Source organism: Manduca sexta, chromosome 28 (genome assembly GCF_014839805.1).
Source record: "Manduca sexta isolate Smith_Timp_Sample1 chromosome 28, JHU_Msex_v1.0, whole genome shotgun sequence".
Lineage (NCBI taxonomy): Eukaryota > Metazoa > Arthropoda > Insecta > Lepidoptera > Sphingidae > Manduca > Manduca sexta.
Window position 1 is genome coordinate 4,993,296 of NC_051142.1, and position 13,060 is coordinate 5,006,355.

The 13,060-nt window shown below is 34.3% G+C and overlaps 2 protein-coding genes across 8 annotated transcripts in view; one reads left to right on the top strand and one right to left on the bottom strand.

Moving 5' to 3' along the window:
- The window catches only part of LOC115451204 (ras GTPase-activating protein raskol), a 168,385-nt gene extending 164,969 nt beyond the window's left edge, over positions 1-3,416 (bottom strand). For both annotated transcript variants that reach the window (XM_037444201.1, XM_037444199.1), the window contains exons 1-2: positions 3,261-3,416; positions 2,527-2,758 (exon numbers count right to left, since the gene is read on the bottom strand). In XM_037444201.1, coding sequence (XP_037300098.1) covers positions 2,527-2,596 — 70 coding nt within the window. In that variant the 5' untranslated portion in view covers positions 2,597-2,758; positions 3,261-3,416. The remainder of the gene's footprint in view (positions 1-2,526; positions 2,759-3,260) is intronic.
- A 376-nt stretch (positions 3,417-3,792) lies between these two features.
- On the top strand, positions 3,793-12,794 carry LOC115453373 (protein ROP). 6 transcript variants are annotated; one of them, XM_037444210.1, is made up of 16 exons: positions 3,793-3,971; positions 4,358-4,426; positions 5,232-5,381; positions 5,767-5,922; positions 6,404-6,507; positions 6,660-6,808; positions 6,891-6,951; positions 7,037-7,191; positions 7,403-7,554; positions 7,732-7,880; positions 8,502-8,582; positions 8,667-8,834; positions 8,924-9,013; positions 9,380-9,477; positions 10,098-10,180; positions 11,108-11,241. In XM_037444210.1, the coding sequence occupies exons 2-16, from the start codon at positions 4,399-4,401 to the stop codon at positions 11,239-11,241; spliced, it is 1,758 nt and encodes a 585-aa protein (XP_037300107.1). In that variant the 5' UTR covers positions 3,793-3,971; positions 4,358-4,398. The 6 variants fall into 6 exon arrangements, with proteins under 6 accessions (XP_037300107.1, XP_037300104.1, XP_037300106.1 ...); XM_037444207.1 differs by having other exon boundaries at positions 3,954-3,971; positions 4,342-4,426; XM_037444209.1 differs by lacking the exon at positions 3,793-3,971 and adding an exon at positions 4,078-4,276.
- Positions 12,795-13,060: the final 266 nt, after the last annotated feature.

A 13,060-nucleotide genomic window follows, 5' to 3' on the forward strand; every position in this document is an offset into this window, starting at 1 on the left:
CTGGGTTCAAATCCCAGGTTGAGCAGTATTATTGGGTTTTTCTACATATTAACAGCCCAGAATCTGGAATTTGTGCCCGATATGGTGTTAGGCTTGCCTCCTAATACAATATGGGATCGAATACACAGGCAAAAAATGGTTGCCATGTTTATACGTCTGCCTACCCCTTTAGGGATAAAGACGATATGTGTGGGTGATTTTCAAATTATAAATGCAACAGTAGAGATTTTTGTTTTTTTATTATCCATATAAATGCTTAACTTTTGAATGGATTCGAGTGAAATTTGCCACATCAATCAAAGAATATAGCATCTTACGAGTTTTAGCTACTTTTCATTCCAGAATAGCGTGAAGTGAGGATGTTTTATAAATATAATTTTGAATAAATTACTTAAAATAATAATACCATTCTAAAATAAAAATAGTAGACCTGCGTAAGACATATAAAAATACATATAACTAAAATTTAAAACAAAACTCGTAAGATAATACATTCTAAGAATAATCGCCCAATTGTGCTCACTAGATCAACACAATGACCATACATTTATAATAAGTGGGCTTCGCTGTAGCAGTTAAACAATTAGGCCTAACCGGCGTCAAGTCAGTTATAATTGCAGAAGTGAGGCAGCGTATGTGCGACGTCCAACACACTATCAGTAATGCAATATAACAATTAAACACAATCGGGCCAGCGTAGTCACAAATCAATGTCAATTTACGCTATGTAATAAGTATTTACGGCCAGAGCTGTCCATCATCGTCTATTGCTAACAATTTTAAGAGCCTATAAAAACAAAAGTTAGCTGAGTATTCGAAATTAAATTTCTTAAACAAACGAAAGTTAATTAAGAGTAAGAAACTAATGCTCTCTCTATACTATTCTCAATACATTATGGACTTTCCTTTTGTTATTGCGACCTATATTTACGATTTTCCTGAAGTTACTGGTCTAGCCACGATAAAATTACTATCTATTGTCGTTTCGTATATGTCATTAAATACACATAAATAAAATTGAAGATTCTATTGGATTTATTGTAAGTACCTGGTAGGTTTTGCGTCGCGTGACACCGCACGCGTGGAAGCCCTTTCCCGCAATTTAAGCAGCACTGTGTACTTGTCTGTCCGTTAGTTCTGGCTAATGTGCAAATCGGCAGGACCGATTTTGATAAGACTTTTAATAACAGGCCATTATGTTTCGACCAAATTTTAGCGACGAATTCATTTATGATTTATGTATTTTTTAGAAAAAGTATACTTCTTTACTTACCTGTATTAGCCTTATTAAACTTTAAAGTCGAGATAACCGATAAACACCTAACAAATATTCTGCATCGATCTAATTATATAGCCGCTCTGGAAAAAAATAATATTTGCGGTTCTTTACATTTACATGGTAATTTTTATAAGATTTTTCTCTCCTAGAAAACAATTTGGAGACTAGATGTAATCGTCCGGCGCGGCGCCCTCAATTGCAGTCCCTCATTTTTCCCGCTCTGTGCATTTGCCCGACTGGTCCTCCCTTAGATCGGGCCTGCATAGTATTATTCTTATTGAGGATTTCAACTAGGTAAGTATTAATATTTAACAATTAATATTGACATCCTTATAAGTATTTAATAATTATTTATATTTATAGCCCACGTCAATCAAAAGAGGGACCCGTTTTATTTGATCACTATGTCTTTCTGTCTATTGTCGGTAGCATTAATATTTTAAAAGTGAGATTTCTACGTTTGTTATTTGCTGTATTTTTTTTAAATTTCTTCATTGATTCGTTGCCGGATTAATATTTTCCAACTCATTTTGAGCCACTCCGCAATTCTCGCAACTAATAAGTACTCAACAAGGTGTACAGCAAAAAAAGTTTGCGCAATCCAGAAACGGCCTTATTTATGCCGCCCTGACTTTAAAATATATCTCCTCCTGGAACGCTACCGCCCCTAAGCCGCGGTCTATACGGCCCATTGACGTATCCACTACTCTAGTGTATAACAAAATATTTCAATACTATTGACACAAATCAATAATATTATAATAACAATAATTACAGCATATAATATTATTGCCAAAGAATTTGACCTTTATTGCTCAGACCTGCTCAGTTGCATACATGTCACTGATTGAGCACTTACGTAAAACGCTCCAAATAACTCACGAATCATGTAATGTATTCATAGCGATCAAAATAGCTACTTACAAGTAACGGTGTTCAATTCTTAAAAGTTAAAATAAATAGTTACCTTTATTATTATCATGTGCAGTTCATTGTTCAAGGTAAAGTGATTTGTGATTACACCTCTATAGCACTGTGAGTGTGGTGTTTCAGTCATTACGGAAAATGATTCGTGTTATAGTCTTCTTTCCCAGTATGCCCAGTGCAAGTTTATTCGTTAATTTATCGTAAGGTAAATTTTAACTACGGCTGTTAAATTAAGAGTATAATAAAATATATATCTACCTACGAACTAAATAAATTTTTGACGAAAATAAAATTAAAAGTTGGGTAATCTAAAAACTTACCACATCTATCGAGCCAACCCTCAACTCGGCACGGATAAGTGATCACCACCATTTGATCGTCGTTCCTCATCTTCAACACAATCACATTGGATAAACACTCACTAGAATAAGTTTCACGGCCAATACAATAGTACACATCGCAACTTTACATTTCACCAAATACACTGTGGCTAATCAGGCGTCCGTCGTAGCACTAGGCGACTCCTCAGTCGCCACACCTCACTTTCACCAACTGCCGATAAAAAAAAACTATGTTAATCATTGAAATAGCAACGACATAATACATAAGTTCTGTTATTCTGTGGATAGTTTCAGTATATTGCTAATGCAAAATAAGCCCGTTACTATAGCAACAATTGCGTGTACATATTATTTTCCCTTTTTAAAAAAGGGTAAGTACCTACCAATCTATAATGCAACATGGTTTCTTTTCATTTATATCTTTAAGGCAGGATTTTATAGGCTTTATGAATACTGCAAAAATAGAACACTAAGACAAATATTATGTAAAAAATATTTTGAATATTAACGTAATATTATATCCCTAAAAGTTAAAAGCAATAGCTAGCACATAGACTTAGAACACATTACGTGGATATTTTACAAGGACGATAGGCAATTTACTGTTAAATGTTTTTTATTAATACTAAAACATCCACTTCTGGTATATTTAGAAGAAGAAAATTTAAATGAAAATCATATATTTCTAAGTAAAGAATATTCAGTTTATTTACCTTTACATACGAACGGTGACAACGATTGATTCACATATTAACACTGAGTGTATTCGTTACCTAATTATTTTGACTTTTACGCGCACGTGATAAGTATGCCAAAACTTGTAGCATCAATACTCCCACATCCCATAAAGGTACACAAAAGACTAAATTCTACTCTATTTTTCCGCTCTAGGCAATGGTAACCGAAAGAGATAGCAATACCATTTTATCTCTGTCAGAATTTTATTGACCCGCCTTCTTATCATTTATCAAAATGCGCGCGCACAATGCACATAAACAAAGCATTCGATGAATAATTAAATTTCCTACAAAACTCATACATTAATTATAATTAAAAATCTTGAAGAAACATGTTATGTTCACGAAGGTAATATCAATTTCCTTTGAAAATATTCACGAATTGATGTCCGAACTTCGGAAGTCCGAAATCAAAAAATACGTATGCCATAGACAATACAGATTAAAATAAAGATATTTTATTTTACCTTAGGTTCTTAATATTAGACTTTCGATATGTACCTAATTAAAATAATTTTGTTAATAATATTTTGGAAGCATTAACTGTTAAAAGTCCTGTTTTCAAGTAATTTCATTATGGATAACTTACAAGAGTGTGGATTCTCATTATAAAAATGACAGTAAGGAATGATTTTTAGTGACATTACTCTAAACTGACATTTCATCGATTACCTATGTATTTACATTGTAAGTCATTTTTCTAGATATTTGACCAAAGATAAAAAAAAAATCACGTAAATAGAAAATTTTGAACAAATCTTTAAATATAAAATGATACAATGTACTAATGTATCAAAAACATTGTTATTAAGTATTGTATGTACCTTTTATATAATAATAAGCAGCTTAAGTAAGGTAGTGTTTGAACAAGTTAAACAAGAAAAGCTACCTACTTTATTCATTAAAATTTTGACTCATGTCGTGTGTCCTATAGGGTACGATTTGTGATTTCAATTTTGACAATTGCCTTCATTGTTGCTGTCAAAGAGAATGTAAATTGTGATTCTAATTGTAATTCTATTTTATTTGTCTCTGTAATCATTTCATCACTTCGTAGTTGATTGTTGCTACAGTGTTTCGTGTTTGGCGTTTACTACTTGTTTGAAGAATCAAGATGACTCTGAAAACACTTGTTGGACAAAGTAAGTTTTTTTTTAAACATAATATATTGGATTTCTACTTTTCTTGTGGTAAGGTATAATAATATAATTGTTCAGTTAAATATTTAAATCATGTTTATGACACATAACTCAAAACACCGACCAATACTACCGGAAAATCTTATCGATGACTAATGGTGTAATGTCATACTAATCCATAACATTATGTTTGGCTACTTTTAATGCTATTCGTTAAAAATTAGGCCGGTACAGGTAGGTTCAATAAAGCATCTAGGGAAAGATCCCTAGCTAAGAAAAGATGCTATTTAAGTCATACTTTTAAACAAAAACTGCTTCCAAAATGACTGAAATTTGTTAGACAACAATGCCACAGAACACATACAAATTACAAACATACACACAGAGCATGAAATAGAGGAGTTATACTTATCACACACACCTCCTTTTTTAAGGATCTTTCTGGGTTGGTAAACATATAAGTGGGTCAGCTGGCTAAGTGATATTTTCTGCCCATGGACACCTTCAACACTAGAATAATAGTTATGCTGCTGGTCTTGGAGGAAAGTAATGGGGACTAGTCATTAGTTAAGGTTTGGGATGTTTTGCCCTCTACAAATCTCTCTTACTTTATTATTATGAAACAATACAGATACTTACTTTAATGAGGAAATAAATGTCACCATTTCGGCTGAACTACTTTTTGATTTGTTTCTCTCTCATATTATTATTATGAAACGACACAGCTTGCGTCATTTCAATTCAGCAAGCAAATACATTGTCTGTACAACTTCCTCTTTAGTATATATTTTTGTTTATTTAATTGCAGAGATTATGAATGAGGTGGTCCGCTACCGTGGACCTAAGGGCAAGGAGTCACAACACATAGGATGGAGGGTTCTCATTGTGGATCAGCTTTCTATGCGCATGGTGTCTGCATGCTGCAAGATGCATGATATCTCTGCAGAAGGGATTACATGTAAGTACAGTATTTAAAATATTCTCATTTTTAACAAATGTTATAGCTACACTATTGAGAGTGTTGCTGTTAAATTTCCATTTCCTTCTAATGTAAAAAAAATAATCATACACCAATAATACTGTTGACATCCTAAGACTCAAAATATTGTATTATTTGTACATCTTTCAGAAAAAAATATTATGTTTTATATGCAATATTGCACGGAGGGATATTCTCCGAGCATGTTGCACAGCATGGCAATTTGTTTGGCGATGCACTCCATGTTCGCGTGGTATCTGAGCTAGCACAGGGTTATAAATGTATTGGAAAATTGACACAGCATATGCTTATGCTTTTTATGTTATTAATTATTATTGTCTGATATTTTTACTATTCTGTTTAGTGGTTGAAGACATACACAAGAAACGGGAGCCACTGCCGACCATGGATGCTGTATACCTCATCACACCCTCGGAGAAATCTATTAATGCTCTAATCAATGACTTTTCCCTTGGCAATCATATTATGTACAAAGCTGCTCATGTGTTCTTCACTGAAGGTACAATTGAAAATCCATATATTTTATTTTATACTAGCTAGAGAAAGAAAAAAACTAAGTTCATTTCAGAAATGTTGATGATTAGTCCCACATTAAACTGCCAAGATAACTACAATTTCTCATATTTGTAAGCTTGAAGTTTCATACACTGTAAATTACCATTATCATTCATCTGGAGCAAATTAAATATACTACTAATGAAAATTTAATATTATCCACAGTCTAAGCCAATGACTCTAAAATTGAGCTCTTAAATATGAAATATAGCATATGAAATGTAAATGAGAATGTCAAATTTAGAGTAGAAGACAACAAATGTATAAGATTGGCCATAAAAATACACAGGCAGTTCTTTAACATTAGCGGAGCGATATGTATAATGCTTTAAGTTCGCAATCTGACTTGTTTCCATCATTTTAGATAACAACTGCAAAGCCCTTAACCATTACATTTTGTTTTGCAATTTTATTTTATTTTCCAGCTTGTCCTGATGTTCTGTTCGATGAGTTGTCGCGTAGTCAAGTAGCTAAATATATAAAAACACTAAAGGAAATCAATATAGCGTACATACCATACGAACAACAGGTTTGTTTTCAACTTTATGTTATAAGCTATTAACTTTGATTTTTGCCGAAGCCATATAAATATCTACATTTTTCACTTTATGTGTATACATTCTATATTTTATTAACTTACAATATATTTCTCCCTTACTTTTATTGAAAATCGTATTTCAGGTGTTCTCTCTAGACTCGCCTGCGACTTTCCAATGCATGTATAACCCGGCGCTAGCTCAGACGCGTAACACAAACATGGAGCGTATCGCCGAACAGATCGCCACGCTGTGCGCCACGCTCGGCGAATATCCCTCCGTGCGATATCGCAGGTGTATACGAAACATTCAATATTTAAAAAATAATAATACTCCAGTGTAATGATTTTGTAATTTCTGTTGTTAATTTTTACAGTGATTGGGAACAGAATGTTGAGCTAGCCCAACTTATCCAGCAAAAGTTGGATGCCTACAAGGTAGGAATTAATATTGAAGCTATGAATATAAAATATATCTATACTTTTGGAGTTGCAGTATTTATGAGGGAAATAATTGTTGTAGGCTGATGAACCTACAATGGGTGAAGGTCCAGAGAAGGCTCGATCTCAACTCCTGGTGTTGGACCGCGGCTTCGACTGCGTGTCGCCCTTGTTACATGAACTCACTCTGCAAGCCATGGCTTATGATCTGCTGCCGATTGAAAACGACGTATATAGGTATTTTTTGTAGACCATATTTTTAGTGATTTAATTTTTTATGACAAGCAATAAATACGCAGAAAATATCATTAATGACAGTATAAACATGGTTATATTTAAAAAAGATATTCATTCAGACCAGTGTTTGACTCTTTTGCAGGCCATACATATTAAATGAAAATATATTGCTATGAAAATCGATTATCAAAATGTTATTATTCCTTTAAAGGTACGAGGCGTCCCAAGGCCAGTTGAAGGAGGTACTGCTGGATGAGAACGACGAGCTGTGGGTGGAGCTCCGACACCAGCACATCGCCGTCGTGTCTACGTCCGTCACGAGAAACCTCAAGAAATTCACCGAGTCTAAACGCATTGGTGGAGGTAAACCGCATACTGATAACGCTCTGGTTACAATAATATGTAAATAGACTTAAATTCATTCTCTATAAATATTATGATAGTATAATTATCTAGTCATTTTTACTTATCTTCCTATAATTTCGAGACGCAATGTGGGCTCATATTTAAGAATAGGTAAAGATATTTTTTTTTTCTTAGGTGATAAGCAGTCTGTGCGAGACCTATCACAGATGATTAAGAGAATGCCCCAATATCAAAAGGAACTGTCTAAGTATGTCACGCACTTACGCCTCGCTGAAGACTGCATGAAAGCATATGGGGATGATAAACTCTGCAAAGTCGAACAGGTAATTTTGTTAAAGCAAACTATTATCTTACTGGGAAAAAAATAAGCATGAAATGAAGTATTTTTCTATGATTGATTTTGTATATTGTTCTATATGTAACAACAAAATAGTAAGAATAAGAAGCCCTTCAGTAATTCATTCAGAGGCAGTAATTCAGCAGGAGTGTGATTACTCGTATCTTATTCTGTCGTACGCATCTTAATTCCTGATGACGTCATGTGAGTGTATTGAACCTCTTTTCTTTTCCTTGAAACTTACCCCTACCGAAATTCCAAAGCTTATAAAGTTATAACTTATTAATGTTTTGAAGGATTTGAAATTTTAAAATTTATGAGTTTGGCAAACGTAAAGAATAACAATGGGTCAAATATACCACGTATTCCTTACAAAAACCACAGCCTAAAATGTATTTTACCTAATCCATACTAACGCTACGCACTGCTTTAGCGGTTGTAGATTTTTTTTTAAATATCCCTGCCGCATCCCGTTTTGCTACAGTTCCGTGCATAAATACACAAGAAGTGTATTGAACTGACAGTAGATTTGATTGAAAAGTCTCAAAATACGATAGTAACACTCAAACAAAAAATACGCTGCGATTGATTTCTTAAATGGTTTCAGGATCTCGCCATGGGTACAGATGCTGAAGGAGAAAAGATCAAGGACCACATGAGGAGCATCGTGCCTGTGCTACTGGATCAGGTAACATTCATTTAAACAAAAGATTATTTTGAATTCATTTTTTTAAAATTGTTGCATGAATTTGATAAATATAATTCATTTCAGAATGTGGTGAACTTCAACAAGATGCGCATCATAGCTCTATACATCATGGCCAAGAACGGCATCTCGGAGGAGAACCTCAACAAGCTGGTGACGCATGCGCAGCTCGAGCCCTCCGACAAGCAGACGTTGCTGAACCTTGCCAACCTGGGGCTCAACGTCGTCGTCGATGTGCGTATAATCTATGGTAGCTAAATACGGCGCAGACACCATTTGTGAAGTATCATAAAATATAAATAATGTTCGCTTTACATGTTTAGGGTAACAGAAAGAAGCAATATCTACCGCCGAGGAAGGAACGAACTACGGAACAGACATATCAAGTGTCTAGATGGACTCCTGTAATAAAGGTACTGTACTCACTCAAGATCGAGGAAGTTTATATGCCGCATTACTCGATAATCGCCTACATATTTATGGTTTATATACCGCTTTGAAAACAGAGCAATAACTTAAGGAAGCACCATTGTTTCTGATATGAGAACTGGACTTAAAAATTCTATTTGTTTTCATGTTTGTTACGATGTTCTGCCACTATAAGGCATTTTAATAAAACAACTCAAACTCGTTACGGTTTAAAGCATAGAGCCATTGAAATTAGAAGAGTCAGTCGAAGAATAAATAATGTGATTCCTTTGGTTACAGAACCATAAAAAATAAAAACTATAATCAAACTAAATACATACAACACTGTATGTAAGTACGTTATCTTTCAGGATATAATGGAGGACGCCATTGACGATAAGCTGGATCAACGTCACTTCCCCTTCTTGGCTGAACGAGCTCAAACATCTGGCTACCAAGCACCAACCAGGTAGGAGTTATATAAAAATATTTTTATATAATATACCTTTCTAAAACTAATTAAAATTTAATGGTTACAACCTTGGACATTATTTTAAAACAGTAAGTATTAATACAACAAGAATCACAATCTGCACGGAAATATTTTAATTAAATCACTACTGTACGGTGTACTTTGATATTAATGCAATTGTTGACAAGTTTATATTGTTACTTTGATCAAGCCTAATTAAAAACCAAATAATGATTTTAAATTCGTTATAAGCCATTTTGAATACAGCTATATCAAAATCAAAGCAATTTATTATAATAATGATAATAATATACCTATCTATACTAATATATAAAGCTGAACAGTTTGTTTATTGGAACGCGTTAATCTTAGGAAATACTAAACCGTTTAAGATTATTTTTTCAAGATACACTACTCCTAGGTGCTTTTCATTTTACTTTTTCTTGGCTACTTTTTGTCCCGGCAAAACGTTTTCACGCGGGAGGAACCGCAGGCAAAAGCTAGTTAGTTCATATAAACGCTTAATGCGTAATGTATACCTCCTATACTGCATTATTTTAATTAATTGTATTTTAAAAAACTAATATTAAAATTTTTACAATAATATGTTTATACAGCGTCCGCTACGGTCACTGGCATAAAGACAAGGCGCAACAGACTATCAAAAATGTTCCACGTTTGATCGTCTTCATTGTTGGAGGTAATATTTAATTTATAGTTGTTACTAATTATCAGTCTTACTTATAAACTTGTTTTAGTGTTAAGAGGTGGATAAGAATTGCTTAAATATCTATCAAAAACATCACTGGTTTCCTAGTTTAAACCTTATTAAGAGACAAGATGGCGGGTTTTGACTTAAAGCTGATCGAGTAAATTTGTGTTTTAACTAAGCATAACTTTGCGAAGTTTTTATAAGTAAGACTGCCTATGTTCAGTGTTTATTATTACATGACTTTACTTACAAAATGAGTCATCCGCGCCTGAAAGCTTTAATAACAGTCACATTCATTCAAAGGCGACAGATTCCTTTAGTCCACCTGAGATGCTGCAACAGATAATAACCAGGGATTATTGCAAATCGTGTAATAGTCCTGTATTCGTAAGATCCCTCTGGACTGTTTCGGATTGCCAAAAATTACCCTCTTGGGCGGCAGTGACGTAATTATGTTTATGAGGTCCGTGGCTAATTTAACGGATGGAGCCTTCCTTCTGCGATGAAAATTTAGGTAACAGATATCTTAGGACTGAGACAAGTTCGGAAGATTGGAAGGTGAACCTTTTAGCTTGACGATCGGACACATGAATGAATTAACATCCTTCACCAGTCAGGATCTCCATGTGTTGGAAAACAGTGCATAATCACCCTGGCTCCGGAACACCCTTAGCTGGGGTTCTCCAGCATTTTTCCTGGCCTGCCACTCTATTCCGCCACTGAATGAATATGCTCATTCAGAAGTCTCAGCACATGTATCTTCCCCAACTAATCTCTATTTCTCATAATCTCTTTCCATCGACTATATTAAAGGACTTACTTAAATCACCAACCAACCCATGAAATAAAGAATCACAGTGTGAACTCTGTCGATGACAACTCACTCTTGGTCATCCTAACCTAAACATTCCCCAGGCGTTTGTTTCTCCGAGATCCGCTGCGCGTACGAGGTGACGGCGGCGCTGAAGAACTGGGAGGTGATCATCGGCTCCTCGCACATCCTCACGCCGGACAACTTCCTCTCCGACCTCAGCTCTCTCACGGCCTAAACCGACACTATTGTGGCTGCGGATTATCGAAACAAACCGATATTATCAAAATTTGGTTACCAACTGGTATCGAAAAAACATTAATTTATTTAGAATTAATGTTCAGAATTGCATACATGCACCAACGATGTGTCGGTAATATTGTATTGTTGTTATTTTATATTGTATGGTAACATAAAAACTATAAAGAGAAGAATACCAACCCTTACGAGTATTATCTATAAATGCAAATTGTGACATAATTTTTAAAATTGTGGTGTTGAATATTAATTTGATTGTGATACTAAAAGTATCAGTGAAATTAAATGTTAGGTATTACATTGTTTAAATTATCAGCCACAAAGGGTATTTATATTACATAATTATGTTATTATTAGGATTAAGTCGATGATAAAACTGTACAATTTTCTAATTGCACGCACATGAACATTTTAAAATTTAATTATGCATTCCAAAACGCTTTAATAAATGATACAAACGATGCGCAGCAATCACGTGACCAAAACCCTATGTTTACTTGATGTACTCAGCCCACACATTCTTTCTAACATTAATGGGATGGTTCTATGAGAATTATGTTTATATTGATGAGGTGCGTTCAAATGTAGCGAATTCTCGCGTGAAATTGTACCTTCTCACGCGCAATATTTTAAGTCATCTTGTCGTAAGGTTGCTTTTGCTGATAAGTCACTAAACAGTAGACCAGCTGACGTGCAACGCATTGTCAGCGTGCATACTTACAGCTCGCCAGCGGCGCGCCAACTAAACATTGCGCGTGCTCAACTCACGAGCCTTTTGCAGCAAATTCGTCAGATTTGGACACACCACTACTGAAGTATTTTATCGGCAGTTAGTTAATCATATCGACTTAGAGAATTGGTTGTCACCTCAAAAAACGCTATAATGTAAATAGAGAAAACGCGAACATGCAGCCAATTCGAGCCTTGTGTGTTCCGAGAATAAGGACGAAGAAGTACCTATTTGCAGAACTCAAAGCCTCATATAGACCCTTCATGTGAACCAATTCGAATTCTACAAAAGATTCCCACTGTCTGCACACTCGCTTTATCTGTCTTATAGGTTTTGACCAACATTCACTTGATCTATGAAACGCACAATCCATTATCTCTGTCTAGACACTTTATAATAATAATGTTAAAATGCCTAATTTTATCGATAAAAATATGTATTTTGTTATATATATAATAATATAAGTACAGTTTTCAATTCGCAATCCCAATCGCTTTTTTCGATTCATCGCGGAAATGGACCAAACAGAACAAAGATTTTTGACACTCTTACAATTTATTATATGATTTATTGTCGAGATCGGTTCTAAGATTTATCTACAATCTTTAGATTGGGATCGTTTATTGAAACGACAGTTAGATATTTCAAATTTATGTTAAGAATATTTTACTTTATTGCATTTATTAATTGTTGATATTGAATGATGTAATGTTGAATTACCTTCATCATGTTGATAAATATACCTATTTATAAATAAAAGTATTACTTAATATTTATACGAATTAAAAAAATAATGAAAGAGACACTTGTTTGTTTCCTGTAACAATAAATACATGCATCCACATAAAAGATCACAATAAGTATGATATCTGATGTAATGATTTAAAAAATCTTATATTATTTGCAATGTGCAAAATGTTTTAGGAGCCCATGTTTCGAATACGTAGGCTGGAAAATGTGCATTGCCCGCAGACGTATAAACCTTTACGTCATAATTACGTCGAAAACAGTGCGCAGAAAAGACAAATATGAAATACAAAGTTAGGCACCCGCATCGCCGATCACTCGG

What these genes read in the sequence shown, in the direction of transcription:
- LOC115453373 (XM_037444210.1), top strand. Translation starts at nt 4,399, where the DNA reads ATGACTCTGAAAACACTTGTTGGACAAA. An exon ending in TCATGTGTTCTTCACTGAAG is followed by an intron (nt 5,923 to 6,403) that starts GTACAATTGAAA and finishes TTTATTTTCCAG; the next exon opens with CTTGTCCTGATGTTCTGTTC. An exon ending in GATGGACTCCTGTAATAAAG is followed by an intron (nt 9,014 to 9,379) that starts GTACTGTACTCA and finishes GTTATCTTTCAG; the next exon opens with GATATAATGGAGGACGCCAT.